This window comes from Emydura macquarii, unplaced genomic scaffold (genome assembly GCF_026122565.2).
Source record: "Emydura macquarii macquarii isolate MOO-44397 ecotype Brisbane River unplaced genomic scaffold, CSIRO-AGI_Emac_v2 contig_2531, whole genome shotgun sequence".
NCBI lineage: Eukaryota > Metazoa > Chordata > Testudines > Chelidae > Emydura > Emydura macquarii.
In genome coordinates, this window is record NW_027132668.1 from 7,685,878 (window position 1) to 7,703,908 (window position 18,031).

At 38.5% G+C, this 18,031-nt stretch overlaps 1 protein-coding gene across 2 annotated transcripts; it reads left to right on the forward strand.

Moving 5' to 3' along the window:
* The first annotated feature begins 1,680 nt into the window (after positions 1-1,680).
* PCID2 (PCI domain containing 2) lies at positions 1,681-17,941 on the forward strand. Of its 2 annotated transcripts, XM_067563663.1 has the most exons (15): positions 1,681-1,834; positions 2,158-2,250; positions 4,271-4,360; positions 7,098-7,171; positions 8,015-8,080; positions 8,621-8,662; positions 9,275-9,329; positions 10,550-10,653; positions 11,973-12,048; positions 12,170-12,311; positions 13,612-13,712; positions 15,369-15,442; positions 15,597-15,722; positions 15,947-16,070; positions 16,998-17,941. In XM_067563663.1, exons 2-15 carry the CDS (start codon positions 2,215-2,217, stop codon positions 17,085-17,087), a joined length of 1,200 nt encoding a protein of 399 aa, XP_067419764.1. In that variant the 5' UTR covers positions 1,681-1,834; positions 2,158-2,214; the 3' UTR covers positions 17,088-17,941. The 2 variants fall into 2 exon arrangements, with proteins under 2 accessions (XP_067419764.1, XP_067419763.1); XM_067563662.1 differs by lacking the exon at positions 1,681-1,834 and having other exon boundaries at positions 2,097-2,250.
* Positions 17,942-18,031: the final 90 nt, after the last annotated feature.

Genomic DNA, 18,031 nt, shown 5'->3' on the forward strand with positions numbered 1-18,031 from the left:
ACGGACCCAAAGGGTGTGTTTCTAACCGCATTAGTTCACTCCACTTAGCGTAACATTAATAGCGAGGAGCTCCCCGTTTTTCAAGCTATTAGCTGACCACGTGTTTTAGCCTAGTTCGCTATTTCGTGTGTATGTTAAGCCAACGCCCCTGGAAATCACAACTTTTGCCCATCAAGGCTTTGCCTTCCCTGCAAAAGGGTGAAGTTTTGACAGTGAGCTAGGCACCTGGCGATATCCACCTTGGTACCAAATTCTAGTGGAGACAAAACACCAACTTTTACTGATGTAGCTGAGGTCAGCCAGGTGGGGGAAATAGTGTTGCTCTTGCGGAGCTACATCAAGGTAGAATCTACTGATGGCTTGTTTCTACTCGGCTTTTACATCAAGATAGATATCTCAGGGTAGCTATGTAACGTCACACGTCTTCTTGTGAGGAAAACAGGCCAAGATGGTATAAGTTCATACCTTTCACCCTCCTAAACACAAAACCCCATATTTCCTGGTGTGCTGCCTTAGTTTCTTCTTCCTGATTTTCAGACAGATGAACATTAACTGCTAAATTAAATGGTGCCTCTGACAGCCAGGGCCCTGGGCTTCACTAGATATTTTTCTTTACTTCCCCCTCTTGCTGTTGTTGCAGCAGCTCCAAAAGTGGTAAATGTCAAGGGGAACAGAGGTGTAGATGAGCCCGTTTTTATCATGCCATCTACACAGAGCTGGTTTAGACAGCACACTGTTTAAAATCAGCTTCTACCATAGAAGCTGTGCCAGTAGTAACAACAGTAGAGAATTGGACAGAAGTATGTGTAATAGTGTTTTTGTTAATACTCACCTGTGAAAATTTTGACCCAAATATGCCAGAAAGAACATTAGAGGGACAAGGTGGATGAGGTGATACCTTTTATTAGACCAACACTCTTAGTGAGAAATAAGTTGTCCCAAGAGCACCTACGTGGGTGAAATTGGACAATCACTTTGCTCTCAAATGAACTAGCAGGAAAATGATAAAAGAGGAAAACGCCCCATCAACTGTGGGTGAACACTTCTCACAAAGCAATCATTCTACATCTGACCTATCAGTCCTCACTGGCAAAGGAAAGTCGTTAAAAAACCAAGCCTGGAAGCTTAAATTCATAACTTTGTTAGAGACTAAAACTCATGGACTAAATGGACACACTGGATTTATGCTTTATTACAACCATCTGCAACCCACAGTGCTTTTTTGCCCCATGTGCACAGCGTTTAAAACCAAACACAGTTTTGTGTTTAAAACACGCCTCATTAGATCATAGCATGGGAAGGTTTTTGGACCCATTCTCCCAAATGCCACATAACGGAGGACGAGGATAGCCGGCCCCTGCATCGAGCTGCCCTCCAAGCTATAGGTGCCTCAGAGACCCCAGGAAGAGGCGCTCTCCGGGCGGGTGCGTGCAGGAGCACCGTGCGGACGGCATAGGTATGCACAGCGGCCACCACGGCTGAAGGGATGACCTCCCTCGCCCGCGCGGTCCGCTCCCGGCTCAACAAACCACCATCCCCCACACACGGGAGACGGAGCGCTTGGCACGCGAATGACGTTCGCCACTTAGCCCCGCCCCAACATCTCCGCGCGAGGACGATGACTCAGGCCCCGCCCTGCAAGGAAAACTGCAGCAACAACAACAACAACAACGTCGCTTACTCAAGGGGGGGGGGGCGGTTACATCGCGTCACGTGACTGGCTTGCTTGCTCGTGCCCGGCCGGCGTCACGTGATTTGTGTGAGGCTGGGTGAGCGCCCGCAGTACGGTGCTGCCCGGAAAGGCTGCGCCGAGCGCCTGTCCCGCCCACGCGCTGTGAGTGATGCTCGGGAGGGAGGCGGCGCTGCGACGAGTGGCGGGTGGGTTAGTGGGGGGCTGGGGAGCGGAGCCGTTAGAAGCGCGTCCTGGGTGCCCCTCCCCCTGCCTCTCATTCCTACTGGGCGTTTCGGCTGCGGGCGGAGGCTGCTCGGAGGGGGAGGGGCGGGCGCGCTGAGTGGTTGGGGACGGGTTTGACGTGGGAACGCTGCGCGGGAGGGGTGTGTGTGTGTGTGGGGGGGGACGGACGGACGGACGGACTGTGTGTGTGTGTGCGCGCGCGCGAGGGGGCGGTGTTTAAAGCTGTTCTGTTTCCTTGGCAGCACCGGCCCGGGCCCCCCCTTGATTTCCAGCGCTTGCCTGGACCCGCTGGCCTGTCCATGGCGCACATCACCATCAACCAGTATTTGCAGCAGGTACGTGGGGTTTATGTGCAGCCACCATCGATCCAGGCTTCCCCGCGCCGTCTCCTTGTTACACGTGACTTACCCTGGTCAAGAAAAGCCCAGCGGGAGTAGGTGATGTGATCATTAGGCAAGCAGCGGCTGGGGCTGTTACGGAAATAAATTAACGTTCATATGGCGCTTAAAAATGCGGAGGCCTGGGATAGGATCTGTTAGCCTGGGCATCAACATCTTTATGCACCCCTGTTGGCTTCAGTGGGTATGTATGCATGCCTGCGCTGCACCTGGGAGTGAACCTCCCAGCTCAGGTAGACAGATGTGCACTAGCTGGGCTCAAGCCAGCATGCTAAGAATACCAACTGGATGGTGCAGCACAGGGGTAGCTTAAGTATCTGGTGGATCCGCAACTTTCATGCTGCTATTTCTAGTGTGCTAGCTCAAGCCTGGCTAGCATGAGTCTGTCCACTCTGGGCTAGGAGGCTTGCTCCCAGTTGCAGTGTGATTTAGATGTGTAAACATGCTCAATGAGGCTTTGTATAGATACTGGGGTCTGCATTAAAGGATGTGATTGTAGGATCTGGGTCTAAGTATGTTTGCTATAAAGGATCTGTGCTTGTCAAATGTAACACATGCGCTTACTTGAACATCTTAATGAGACAGGTCAAACTTGGTCAGTCCCACAAAAGAAGCTAAAAGTTTAAATATTAGCTGCCCAGATCCCATTCCCAATTTCTATCAATCACATTTTCCTATCTTTAGAAAAGGTTTTTCTCTCATCTGTTCCTGAGTAAAAGAAACCCATAGCAAATTTAATATAGTAAGTGACTCAATGAAATGACTGTCTCCAACATGTTGTCAAATGTATGAAGTAAAACTGTAAAAAAGGAATCTGTTATAATTTAAAACATCATTCATTGCAAAACAAGGCAAAATGTGTGATTTTTAAATTGATCATGTCCCTTTAAATTTTCTTTGCATTGCAGTATGTTTGATCATGATAGGACATTCTGGAAACTTAAATCTGTAGCTCTGTCATCAGGCTTCTTAACTGCAATAACACAGTTGTGCTATCTTCTTTTCCAGATTCTCTTCAGATTATTCACCACATTTTCTGATTTTAGATTTTTCTATTTATTGAGCATTTTGCAACAAACTTTTCTTTTATAAAGCATGATCTAAAGATAAAGTTGTCAACATAGAACTAAACTTGTTAATTATATTTGGACTGATCTAACTTTAATAATGCTTAATTTCTTCACTGAAATTCTTAATTGACTTTAGGACTAATTTTGTTTCTGTTGCTGATTTAGAAATGGGAATACATTTCCCTGACTAGCATAGACAAGAATAATGCTGTGGGCCAAATCCTGTATCCTATCCAAAACTGTCATTGATTTAAGAGCGTGAACAAAGAATGCTCAGCTAGATTCTGTGTCCCCAGTCCTGTAGTTCTTAATTAAGAAAACTTCACTTTGATTTCAAGGGGAAGATTTTTCTGAGTGGGGAAGGCAGGATTAGTCTTTCTATGATTAGGTTATGTTTAATACTAATATTCATTATTCATGTGAAATACATTTAAGAGCCCTAATTAATTAAACCCAAACTGTCTTTCCTTTCAGCAACTCAAATAGTAAAATATTCAAAACTTGATTTATGGATGCAAATGTACTTTTTATTCATTGAAGTTTGCCTGCAGTAGTTATACAGAGTTTCTAAATTCTGTCTAATTACAGCCATCGAACGACGAATGGACCCATATAATTGTCTTATGAGGTCACTCATCTGAGTCACTTTGTACAATTAAGGAAAAATAAAGGTGTCTGACTATTTCCTGGTGCAGAATTTTAATTTGTGTCTTCCAAACTTAAACTCTTTACCAATAGCATGTGAGAAATTAATATTTGCAGAGGCATTGACAAGTATGCAAATATCACAGGATGATTTTTATTAGATGTGTGTCAATATGTTACATGGTTAAGCCTAGATGTTGTTCCTTAAGGTGTATAATTTTTTCTTTAATTTTCTTGTGTAGGTTCTAGAAGCCATTGATTCCAGAGATGGATTATTTTGTGCAGAATTGGTGTCATTCAAGCATCCCCATGTTGCAAATCCCAGGCTTCAGGTACAAGAATCAGTTACACTAACAAACCAAGGCCCCAATCCTGCAGGGGCAGAGGCAGATCCCCATTAATTTCAGAGAGTCTCTGAAAGGGTTCAGGGAATTGCTCATTTGCATGAAATTTCTGGAGGCTTAGATGGAAAAAATCAGTTAGTTCTGAAAAAATTAATACAGAAAAAAAAGCATGCTTAATAAACATACAGGCAAAAAAACCCACACAACAAACCAATCCCAAACCCTCTTGTTCCAGAAAGGAGAGCTTAGTTAAGACTTGAGATCTGGAGAAAAAACAATTGCCTGCTCTTATAAAGAAAAAAAAATCCTACAAAATATAAAAGTGAGAAACAGTTCTGTAGAAAATAACTGTTCAAGTTACAGTTTAATCAAGTTATATTTTATCTAGAATTTTTAAACAAGCTATAGACTTCAATAGAGAATGACATACTTATTATAAAATTCCTTAGGCTGGTTTAAAATTTCCTTTAAAATTCTATAAGACCTTTCCTTAACGGTGCAGTATACAATTTTTAAAACTGCAGTTAATCCAGAGTCAACAGGAAGCAGCATATGACTTGAATCCCAATAGTGACTATTGCTATTAGCATCCATCACTCCTCTTCCCCTACACAGCACTACATAACACAATTGTAGGTTGCTTCCCAGAGAAATACAATGAAATGTGAATGTTCTATTCTTTTTTATTCAGGTTTTTATTAGGACTGTCAATTAATCACAGTTAACTCAAGCGATTAACTGAAAACAAATTAACTCTATTAAAAAAATTAATCGCTATTAATCAGTTTTAATCGCACTGTTAAACAATAATAGATTTAAATTTATTATAAATATTTTTGCATGTTTTTCTACATTTTAAAATATATTGATTTCAATTACAGCACAAAGTGTATAGTGCTCACTATATATTTTTATTACAAATATTTGCACTGTAAAAAAGATAAATAGTAGTTTTCAGTTCACCTCATACAAGTTCTATAGTACAATCTTTTTATCGTGAAAGTGCAAATTACAAATATAGATTTTTTTTTTGGTTACATAACTGCACTAAAAACAAAACAATGTAAATCTTTAAGCACCTGCAAGTCCATTCAGTCCTACTTCTTGTTCAGCCAATCGCTGAGATGAAACAAGTTTGTGTACAGTTATGGGAGATAATGCTGCCCGCTTCTTATTTACAATGTCACCCAAAAGTGAGAACAGGCATGAGACTTTGGTAGCCGGCATTGCAAGGTATTTACATGCCAGACATACAAATGTTTAGCATGTCCCTTCGTGCTTGGTCCACCCTTCCAGAGGACATGCTTCTGTGCTGATGACACTTGTTTAAAAAAAACAACGCATTAATTAAATTTGTGACAACTCATTGGAGGAGAATTGTATGTCGCCTGCTCTGTGGTTTTACCCACATTCTGCCATGTATTTTTTGTTATGGCAGTCTCAGATAACGACCCAGCACATGTTGTTCAATTAAAGAACACTTTCACTGCAGATTTGACAAAACACAAAGAAAATAATAATATGAGATTTCCAAAGATAGCTACAGTACTTGATCCAAGATTTAAGAATCTCAAGTGCCTTCCAAAATCTGAACAGGATGAGGTGTGGAACATGCTGTCAGAAGTCTTAAAAGAGCAACACTCCGATGCAGAAACTGCAGAATCCACACCACCAAAAAAGAAAATCAACCTTCTGTTGGTGGCATCTGACTCAGATGATGAAAATGAACATGCATCAGTCCTCTCTGCTTTGGATCATTATCAAGCAGAACCTGTCCTCAGCATGGAAGCATACCTAACACATAAATACCTTACAATGCCGGCTACAACAGTGCCATGCAAACGCCTGTTCTGACTTTCAGGTGACATTGTAAATAATAAGCGGGCAGCATTATCTCCCATAAATGTAAATAACCTTGTTTGTCTAAACAAGAAGTACAACAGAGTAGACTTGTAGACTCTACAGTTTAGCATTATTTTGTTTGAGAGTGCAGTTATGTAACCAAAAAAAAAATCTATTTGTAAGTTGCACTTTCATGATAGAGATTGCATTATAGCACTTGTATGAGGTGAATTGAAAAATACTACTATTTTTTTTACAATGCAAATATTTGTAATAAATATAAAGTGATCACTGTACACTTTGTATTCTGTGTTGTATTTGAAATCAATGTTTTAAAATGTAGAAAAACACCCACAAATATTTAAATGAATGGTATTCTATTGTTTAACAGTGCGATTAATTTTTTTAATCTCTCGATTAATCATGATTATTTTTTTAATCGTTTGACAGCCCTAGTTTTTATACATCACTGTAGTATCTGAGAAGTGAGCTCTGAGTGTCACTAATCTAAATGTCTCTTGTTCTTTTCCTTTCCCTTTTTTTTTTGTGTTGTCTCATTTTGCTCTCTCTCTCCTTTTTATTGAAAAAATTATTGTTTAACGAGCCAGAGCAGCACACCTTTCTCATTTGGTTTCTCTCTCTTTCCCCTTGATTATCTTTTGATCTCATTCCACTGCATGCTCTTTCCCTTCCTCATCATTGACTCTCCTCAAGTTTCCATTTTTACACTATAGTACGTATAACTGTTAATATTCTAATATATAGCCAAGGCTTGTATGTATAAAAAAAACTATTAGTATGATAAAATGTGCATATATGATTGTTTTTCTATTTTAGTGCAATTTTATACATTTAATGCTCCACTGATTTGTTCTATAATTAGCTTCCATCTCCAGAAGACAAATGTCAACAAGTTCTGGAGCCACCATATGATGAAATGTTTGCTGCTCACTTAAGGTAAATATGGACTGAGAATGAGAGTTTGAATTCTGATGTATCCAGCTAGGAAGAGGAAGGGACTCCATGAATTGATCTGACTGATTTGAAAGGGCACTGTCAAATTGGGGGGGAGGAGGGAAGAATCATACCTCCATTGGAAAATTTTGTACTTGCTACTGTTATAAGTAATCTCTAAAATTACTATAAGTAGATGATACAGAAACATTTACTGATTTCTCTCTTTTTTTTAGTTTTACTTTATAGATTTTGATAGCACTTTATGTATAGTCCATGTTACCGTCTCATTGATGGTCTGTGCCCTTTTCCAGGCCCTGCAAAAGTGGGTTTGCTTAATAGCAACAGCAGAAGTGAAAGTGAACAGACAGCAAACAGCAACAGGGGAAAGAGAAATTTCTTAAATAGGAAAAGTTGATTATAAACCTATGAAAACTGGTAGGGCACTCTTAAGCATCTGTAGTATCCAAAATATTTCTTGAAATGAACGAAAATTTAAAAAATCTCATCTTAAAAAAGCAGTCAAGAACCTTGCAAATTTCTCTCTCTAGTTTATATTGAATGACAGTTGTAGAGAGGTCATTTAAAACTGATGAATTCAGATCTATTGCTGCATAATACATTGCCATGTTCAATTGCCAGTTTGACATTGTCACTCAGCATTCAATTAAAATATTTTTATTGCTGTTTTAGAATACTTCTAAAAAGCCTGTCACTGTTACTAAAATAAACTGCAAAGCTTTAGTTTAGCTATAGAGAAAAAAGACTAATATATTAAGCCAAACTCTTAAATATGAGCCACTTTTCATTGTCCTCCTTAATGCTTCCCCTTTTTCTTTTTGACAGATGTACTTATGCTGTTGGAAACCATGACTTTATCGAAGCTTACAAATGCCAAACAGTTATAGTACAATATCCTTTTCCATCAGTTCATTTGAGAGCTCATAAATGTGTGTATCTGGGATAACACCATGTTTGAGGAGGGGGATATTCTTTCGAATGTGATGGAATTACAAAATATAAATGTGGTTTCATTTCACATATTTCAGCTATTTAAACTTTAACTAATGAAACACAAATAAAATTTCGCCTTTCACCTCTCCACAGGGCTCAAAAAAATGTACCATGTGCCCACAAGCCCAAGAATTAGTCTCCTACAGGAGTCCCCCCAGAATGTAGAGAGGAGGATGATATTGCAGAGAGCCACTGTCCTGTTCTCTTCTTTGGGCCTCTCCCATTCCCATTTGCAGGGCACCTGCTTCCTCAGTCAGGGTAAAGGTGGTAGCATACAGTAGAGCTGGACTCTTCCCTACACTCCCTGATCTGTTGCCTTTTTTGCAATCTTCTACACTCAGAAACATGGCATACCATATAGTCTCTCATATCTATCCCATTTTACTTCATGGGTCACTTTGTAAAGTGTAGTGTGTTATGTTCTCCTAAATACAACACATCATTCCTGCGAGCATTTCAAGCACATAAAGAAGAAAACTGGTAAGTACTTTATAAATGTAGTTATGTTAGTAACTAGACAGGTGAATAAATTCTAGGTGATTGCTACTGCTACCTTTCATCCCAAAATGCAAACATAATTCAGTTAAGATACTACCATGAAAATAACTTTCATTTATCTAATGATTTGTTTGTTTTATAAACCAGTTATTTACTAATTAAAACTGTTTTATCTCCCCTTGCCCTTTTGAATTTGTGGGCTTGCGTCCCCTATACAATCTGTTCTTGTCTATTTGTCCAATAGTTTACATATTCAAATTGTTTAGCAAACTTACTTTGTTTCCCTTTAAGTAAAGTATTGATTGCAGGATGATTTTCTGCTTGACAGTTTGTCACCTGGAGAAAAATTAAATTCATTATTCGTTTACTGCAAGTAAAGATGTGTAAAACACTGAATTTTTAAATGACATTTTCCTGTTTAAAATGTGATTTTTGTAGGATTTAAGAAAAGGAAAACTGGATATTTAGGAAATTGAATACCCATTCAGAACGCTTACCTGAATATGGACTAAAATATAACTTGTGATGGCTTTACCTGTAGTATAGCTTTGGTTGCCCACGCATACTAAATGTATTGTTTCTTTGCTTTTCTAGGGCTTTGCCAATTATGTATGCTGTAGCACTTGACCTCCGAATATTTGCGAATAATGTAAGTAGACAGGAAACTTGTTGTATAACAACTTCATGTACTCTATCTGTCCATACAGAATTTATTTGACTGTGAAGTATCTTAAACTTCAGATTCTCCCTTTCAGATAAGCTGGTGTTGCAAATGGTATATACTTAGAGTTTCTCTCTTTGCAAAATTCATCTTAGACTTGCAATAATATAAGTTGTTTACTCTAACTACCTCTTATTTTTGACCATGATCCTGGGAGGTGCTGAGAATTTGCAAGTCTCACTGAAGTCAGCCTGGGTTTATAGAGTGATTTATGGTTCAGAAAAGCTCTGTGGGGCATGACTTAATTACCTCAGTAATGCTTTTCCTCCCTGGCTTCTTGATTGGATAGAATTTTCTCCAAGAAACTTTTTGACTTTGATAGGGTTTAAAAATTCTCTGTGGGTGACCATTGTGGTAGTTAGTGTTGCAATGAGGAAATACTTTATTTCTGCCTGGAGGAGGAAATGGTCTGAACAGGGTAGCAAGTAGTTCCTACATTTGTTACAACCACATCCAGCCTGAGGACCCAATCTTGATAAGACCATTTGTGTATTTGGGTCCATATATTACTTGTGAGAAACCTGAATTGGAGAGTCTGTACAGGAGTTTTTTAGTTTATCATATTGAAGGTGTTTGTGCACTAACTAGATTGGCACTGTATGACAGCTAAAGAGGCATTTGAGTAGATATATCTTCAATAACAAAGATGAGTCTCCATTTCTTTTCTTGTCCTGTTTGCATTTGTTTTTAGGGTCGTTAAAGGTGGGGGAAAATGTGAACAAGAATCAAAGTTAAAACAACACTTAATTCACAAGGCAAACCCCCTTCTATGTTAAGTCCACTGATTTGTCTTAAATTCACCCCTACTCATAGGTGAAGTTCTACACTAGTTAATCCACCTTTCATATCTCTCTAGTCTTACATGATATGTATGATATGCTATGCCTAAATATAAATGTTTGAATGCTGCATTAGAGCCCAACCCTGCAATGCACTATGCATCTCTTGCAAAGTTCTGAACAACCTCTATTCTCATTTACTTCAGTTAATGAGTGGCGGGTGTTCAGAACCTCTCAAAAGATATTTTAATACCTGCAGTATGTTGGGGTGGCAAGAGACTGTGTTTAAAGAACTCGTTTACTTACTGCTTTTAACAAAATGAAGCTAGACATGGGCATACATGCTGTGTCTCTCACCATGCATACTAGGCCGATCAACAGCTGTTGAAGAAAGGGAAAAGCAAAGTTGGTGACATGTTGGAAAAAGCAGCAGAATTGCTGATGAGCTGTTTTCGAGTCTGTGCCAGTGACACGTGAGTGAAATCTTTTCTAGATCTCATGTTGAATCATTAAGAAATTTTAAATAACTTTCCCCATTTGTAAAGCATAAGAACTAATTCTTTGAATTAATCAAGATCATATCAAGGTCAGGACAGTCACATTTGTTGCCTGCTTCCTTCCCTTTATGCTGTGTTCTCTCCTGAATATCAGCTACAGCTGGAGAGGCTTCTCTTTAGGCTTGATATTTCTAGCAGATGTTGCAAAAGGGACTAATTTACATCCCACTCTGCTAAGACAATCAGTTAACTCTCTGTCCTGTTCCAGTGTGGAGTTTGTACATGCCATCACAGTGGGACGGGGAGAAGATGGAGTTTTACTTTAATCTTCAATTTTCCATTCTTAACATTTTTAATATTTTCAACATGGAGAAAAGGCTTCTTCATTCTTTCTCCCCTTCCAATATTGCAAACAGCTGTAATTCTCAGGCACATGCAGAAGGCCACAGAAGGGGAATTTCACTGTAGTGAACCCCAGTGTACCTCTATTACAGAATACCTTGTAACCTCTATCATAGCAAGGCTGTCCTCCTCCAGACTTTATTCACAAACTTATTTAAACCTCCATCATTAGCTTAAAATCCAGGGAAATTCCTAAATAAACTAAAGATCACTCAGATATTTCCTCTCAACACAGTCACTAGAAACCAAAAAGCCTAAGATTAATCTCCATACCTCCCAGATATCATAATACCAAAGTACACTTAGATTTCTCTTCTCTACAAGCTCTGTTTCACTTCCAGTGTGCAACCACTCTCAAAATCACACATAAAGTTTCTTAAAAATCTCATCCAGGTATACAAACTTAATTGCAGTCTGAGTATTTTTGGAGGAAATAAACAACACTATGTAGAATTTCATAATAAAATCATTCTCCCCGTAAGATACCTTCATTTTGCTGTGATTGGAGTTAAGGTTGTGCAGTGAGTAAAATTCTGAGGCGGGGGATGTGTACATTGTTGGTGGCTATAAGAAGTGTGTGGAATGGTAAGACAGGTGACTTGAGGTTGGGGTGGATTCTCTTGTTGTCTTACCAGGTGACTTCCTTGATTTGTAGTGATTGTGTTGATGGGGAACACTGCTGAGCAATCTTAAAATTAACAAGGATTATAAATTGAAATGGGATTGGCACTCTTTTGATGAATATTGTATGGTCTAAAACTTGCCTTTTGTTTGTAACAGAAGAACATTTGTTTAAAAATATGGATTAAAAGCCTATGGTGGGAATTCATTCTAAGAGCAAAATATGTATTTTCCTAAAACTTTCATTTCTAATATTTTATCTTTTGTAACAGTCGAGCTGGCATCGATGATTCCAAAAAGTGGGGCATGTTGTTTCTGGTGAATCAGCTGTTTAAAATTTATTTTAAGGTATGATCCAAGTCTAGTAAGCTTGTTTTCTTTGTATTTCATGTTCTAAATCAAGTCCCTTGTTTCTCACATAGTGCTACATTGATACACCTTTCAATCAATCATGTGACTTTCTTCGCAGATTAACAAACTTCATCTATGTAAACCATTAATTAGAGCTATTGACAGCTCAAATCTGAAAGATGAATACAGTATGGCACAGAGAGTTACATACAAATACTACGTTGGACGTAAGGCAATGTTTGACAGTGATTTTAAGCAAGGTACTGTATGTCAGTAGAACAGATTTATACTCTCACTGCTGGGAGTGAAGACCAGCTGATATGTTTTATGTGTGACTCAAAACCTGTTATGGAAACCAGTTGTTGTGCAGTGTGACTTTCATTCGGTCAGTCCAGGGACAAGATGCAAAGGGATTTGCTGCAGGCTCAACCAGATTAGAGTATGGATTACATTACAATTTTAATTGCAACATGTAAATATTTCAAAACTGAGTACATCTCCGAACTCTTCTTTAGCGTACACTTTATACATTTGGTACACACATTACTAAAACATGCTTTCTGGGTGAGTGTCCAGCAAGATACCTTCTGGTTTATGTATATATGACAAGTTTATAGAAGTTTACAGCTTTCTTGCCCTTTTGGATGTAGCTTGTTCAGCAAACTTCCAACAAAGTGTACCATACTATTTAGCTTCTTAGGTCAATAACGTGCCTTCAAAATCAATGCACTATCTGGATCGACTGAGCGATCAGTGAAGACCTGCTCAATCGATCCAGAAATCGACACAGTAAAACCACCCTGTCAAATGGTGCAGTGCAGTGAAGACGCCGTGCAGAAGGGAAGCATAGCAGTCAACAGGAGTTACGCAAACTACTCTGTGTAACTTGCATAATTCCCGTAGACTGCCGCCGAATCACCAGGTAAGTGTAGACCGGACCTCAGTAGTAATATTATTTGATGCCTTAGGGCTAGATTGTGCAGCTTTTACTCATTTTGGTGAATGGTAGGGCTACTTGTTTGAGTATCCCAGGAGTAAAGTTGCATAATCTAATCCTTTGCAAGTAAGGACACTTCCAATCTTTTGCACGTCAGTCTTTTATAATCACTTGCACAATTTGGGCATATATTTACAAACACACACATTATGTGCTGTCTGACTCCCTTGAAGAAGAACCCTAACACATAATTTTGGGAAATGTAAATATCTTGAAATCCCTCCTCCCCCCCGTACCAGTAACTTTGCTAAATTGAGCTGGAATTCTTTTCATAATGTGGTTTGATTTTGCAACTGCTACATCTGAAATGTAGAGTATCAGGATATCGTCTCAGTGACCTTTTTAAAAAGTAACCAGTGGTTTTATTATTATATTATAGTTAGTGTGCAATTTAGATTGACATAGCTCCTGTGTTAATGCTTCTAGGTTATTGTAAATATGGGATAAAATGTTTTGACAGGCTCAAACCATAGGATAACACTACAGTTACACATAGTCAAACAATATGTTTATGGTCAACCCATTTTGCTGTTGATCTGCTGATCCTTTTTCTGTGTCTACAGCTGAAGAGTATCTGTCATTCGCCTTTGAGCATTGTCACCGCTCAAGTCAGAAAAACAAAAGGATGATCTTAATTTATCTTTTGCCAGTAAAAATGTTATTGGTGAGTGGTTTAGCTCTCTACTTCCAAATCAGTCAATGTGGGACAAATGAGCAAGCTGACATCTAATATGGCATGACTTCCCCTGATTGTTATTCAGAAGCTATCGGGGGCCCTATCCAGATTCAGGAGTCAGCCCATTCAGATCATGTACGATCAAGGCCTGGGAATATGGTCTGTCAAGCACATGCTTGAAACAGTTGAATTGTAATTTAATTGCAAAAAAGAAAAAACAAAAAACTTTACAACCTTAAAAGAATTATTTGAATTTGTAAATTACCTCCTTGAATAATAAAAAGCAAGATTCCCCACACAGCTCCTAATTGCAAATTCTGCTCTTAGCTTCATAGCGAAAGAGGCACCCCTAGCAGTGTAACTGGGGCCATTACACTGTATAAGAGGAGGGCAGGATTATCGCTCCATAGCAGTCCCCTATGTAGGTGTGGACCAGGGGAGATGCAGATCTGATAGGGCAGATCCTTCCATTTTCCCACCCCATGAGAGGCAAGGTGTATGTAAAGGTCTGCAGAGTCTATTTGAGCAGGTCTGAAGAGGAAGGACTCCTTCCTTCATGCCCTTCCGTTACCTGGTATATATACCCTCTGAATAGGGTGCTGGAGGAATTGCCAGGTAGAGAACCTTGATCCTGACGTTTGATGAATTCACTCCTTTCTTTTGTTCCGGTCTTGGAGGTCTTTTGAATAGTCACGATTAATTACATAAAATGAGGTCTTGTGATATCTAAAATGGGGACTGGGATGGGAATGCTAAACCTATTATTAGTGGCCTGAAACAGAAATCCAAGGTTTTTGATAACCAGATCCTTTAGTACTTTAAATTACTGTCTTCTCTCTTCTAGAGCAGTTTTGCCATATAGAAAGCCCAGCTCAGCAAGATCATTATAAGCTTCCGAATTTAATACTTATTTAAAAAATGCACTAAAATAGCACCAGTGGTTCTTTGCTCACACAGAGTTCTGTTTCACTTCTTGTCTGATTCTCCAACCAGTAAAGGGATTACCAATGGCATAGGATCCAACTAACTGCTTCAGTGCTGAATGAGTTGATGGGCAATCTAATCTCTGCTGTGTAAATTAAAAAACACAAATTCCTTTTTGATATTTATGTGGTTCAAAGTCTCATCAGACCTGATACAAGGAGAATGAATTTTGTCGCTTCAAACTAACTTTTTTTTAAGAAAGGACATTAAAAATCCACAAGGAGAAATTAAGGAAAATATCTAGGGTAGACCGTCAATAAACTTAACTGTACTGACACACAGTTCACTACCAGGATTAGTGGTGTATGAGTTCTAAAACAGTTTTCTGTTCGTAGAGTGGAGTGCAACACAAGTATAAAATTTGAACAGTCTAACATGCTTCACATCCTACTCTGTAATACAAGTTTTATAATAAAAAAAGTTTTTGAAAGTTTTAAAATGCACACTCGTGTAACTATGCCAGACAACTGTTTGTTGGCATGATTAGAGATGTAGTGTATTGGGACCTAAAATACCTCATTCACCTCTACTTTTTCAGGAAAAAAAAAAAAAAAAAGTAGATAAATATTTATATTTATTCTTTTGACATTGTTTTTATAGATGATTGATTGGAAATATATTTAAATTTATCCTGGAAAATTAACTCTGCTTACTTTTCAGGGCCACATGCCAACAGTTCAGCTTTTGAAAAAGTATGACCTTATGCAGTTTGCTGAAGTAACTAAGGCTGTGAGGTACAGTGTATTTATTGGATCACATTTGTTTTTGTTCAAAATAGTATTAAGTGAAAGGTTTTTATAGTATGTGAGAAATACCCATTGAGTTAAATATTTCATCTCCCCATAGTCAGACCTTCTCATGATACTTTCATGTTTTCTGTCATTTTAGTGAAGGAAATCTTCTGCTATTGAATGATGCTCTGACAAAACATGAGACCTTCTTCATTCGCTGTGGTATCTTCTTGATCCTTGAGAAGCTGAAAATCATCACCTACAGGAACCTGTTTAAGAAAGTGTAAGCAGAGTAGAAATCTCATTTTGTGCAAGGGTGATCTTAATTTGGTTTCACCACAGAATTTAATTAAAAACATCCACAGTCCCTTGTTCTTTATATCTCCCTGAGAGGCCAGAGCTTAAACAAAATGAATTATGGTAGAAGGGCCCTTGTGCACAGAGAACCAGGATTTTGCAGTGATTGTGCTGGAATAACTGAAGTGTATTTCTGTTTTCATCATTCAGATATTTGCTACTTAAAACTCATCAACTATCTCTAGATGCCTTTCTGGTTGCCCTGAAATTCATGCAGGTGGAAGATGTTGATATTGATGAAGTCCAGTGTATTTTGGCTAATCTTATATACATGGTATGTGTTCATCATTGATTGCTTTGCCTTGGCACACTAGTAGTAGAAATGATTACACACAGCAGGAAGGTTAATTACAGAAGGGTAACACCAATAGGAAGTCTAAAGGGTGTAGGTTTTTGTGGAGCTGCTTTTGCATTATACTTGTACTCAGTTGTGCCTCTCGTGTGAATGTCTTTATCTTACTACAGTGAAGATTCTTATGCTCTAATTCTTGCCTTGAATACGGAAGACAGGATTGCAATTGAGTTTCCATTATAAATCTTATCTTGGCCCTTTGTTAAAATCCACAAACTCAGTTTCAAAATTGGTAAGTTATGACTAGGGCTGAGGTAGTATATTTCTACTAAATTTGAGTTAAATTGGACCTGGGAGTCCTGATTTGACATCCTAAAAATAGAGGTGCTCATAAGAGTTCACGAGCTACATTTTTTAACATTGTAGGGAAAAGATGTAAAAAAAGGAGGGACATAAACTAGTTTACTGACTCTAGTAAGGATCTAGTGCACATGAATGAAGATGAGTTAATAGCCTTTAAATGAAGAGCTTAATTAAGACTTTGGTCTTAAAACTGGGTAATCCAGGAGTAGATTGGAAATCTATAGTCCTTTTCCTTGTGGAGACAGCTCAAAATGTAAATTGGCAATTACAAGGAAGGCTTGTCAGTAACAGCAAATTCAAAGTTCATGGGCATGTTTAAGGTCCCTGTCCAGCAAAGCACTTATTTGTGTGTTTAACTTAAGTGTGTGAGTAGTCCTGTTGACTTAATAAAAGTATAGCTTTCATTTATATTATTTGAAGTCAGTGGGACTACTCATGAATCTAAAGTTAAGCACACATGCTTTGCTGGATCGAGACCTAGGATAGCAAAAAGAAACTTGTTACCAGCTTCCAATACTAAAACTTCTTTCTTTTCAACTCTGTCAGGGTCACATTAAAGGATATATATCTCATCAACATCAGAAGCTTGTGGTCAGTAAGCAGAACCCATTCCCTCCACTTTCTACAGTGTGTTGAGTTTACTGCACCTCATATGGAGGCATACTCATAAAAGACTCGACTTGTCAGTGGAACTGTTTCTCAAGATCACACAGTGGAAACTGTTAATGACTTGGTTACGTTCAGTACTGGAATACAAAAGAACTGTTCATTCCTCCTTCCCTACGGGGACTGGGCCTGCCGACTAGACCAACCACAGAGTACTCCCTTTTTAAAGTTAGCTTCTACAAATCCTGAAGTATCTTGGCAGGAAAAGAAACCTGAACATTCCCAATTTATGATGATGAAACATTTGCAAAATTTCAGCAACAATCTTTAAAAAGCCTGCCTCACCTTTCTCAAATGTCACATGTGCTGACATCCCTTTATAATCCCATAATTATTTATCTGTCAAAAGCAAGTGTCCATCAGTGGTGCTTAATCATTCTTCAGGGGCAGAAACAATGCTTAAGTCAAGGGCAGGTGAAATAAACTCCCATTTATTTGAAGCTTTGTTGGGTTTTTTTTTTAATAATCTTGGTTGGCTATGACACTCTTCAACTCCTCTCTAACCATTAAGGACCCGTGCCTGATAGGTCCTGAACACCTGGAACTTCACTTTAATTGCTATAGGATTTATGAATGTACAGCAAGTGTGAAATGTGATTACCTATGGCTGTTCAGAATTGGGCCTTTGGTAATTGTACTTGTTTGAATTTCCCCTTGAGGCATAAGAATTTATTTAGGTAACCAAGTCCTCCTCCTCCATTTTAATTCTGTTTTTGTAGAATATTCTGCTAATGGGTCCATTCTTCTAACTTCTTTATTTTTGCACAGAATACCTGTTGCTCATGCTAGTTGTTTTGTAAAATAATAAAAAATATTTTTCTCTTGGTGGTGAGAGAGAATTTTATTCCAAACTGTTTTAGCACTAGCACACACTTTGTAAAGACATTTGACAGTTTTTATAATTAAAGTTTCAG

What these genes read in the sequence shown, in the direction of transcription:
- PCID2 (XM_067563663.1), top strand. Translation starts at nt 2,215, where the DNA reads ATGGCGCACATCACCATCAACCAGTATTTGCAGCAG. An exon ending in TCAACCAGTATTTGCAGCAG is followed by an intron (nt 2,251 to 4,270) that starts GTACGTGGGGTT and finishes TTTCTTGTGTAG; the next exon opens with GTTCTAGAAGCCATTGATTC. An exon ending in TCCGAATATTTGCGAATAAT is followed by an intron (nt 9,330 to 10,549) that starts GTAAGTAGACAG and finishes CATGCATACTAG; the next exon opens with GCCGATCAACAGCTGTTGAA.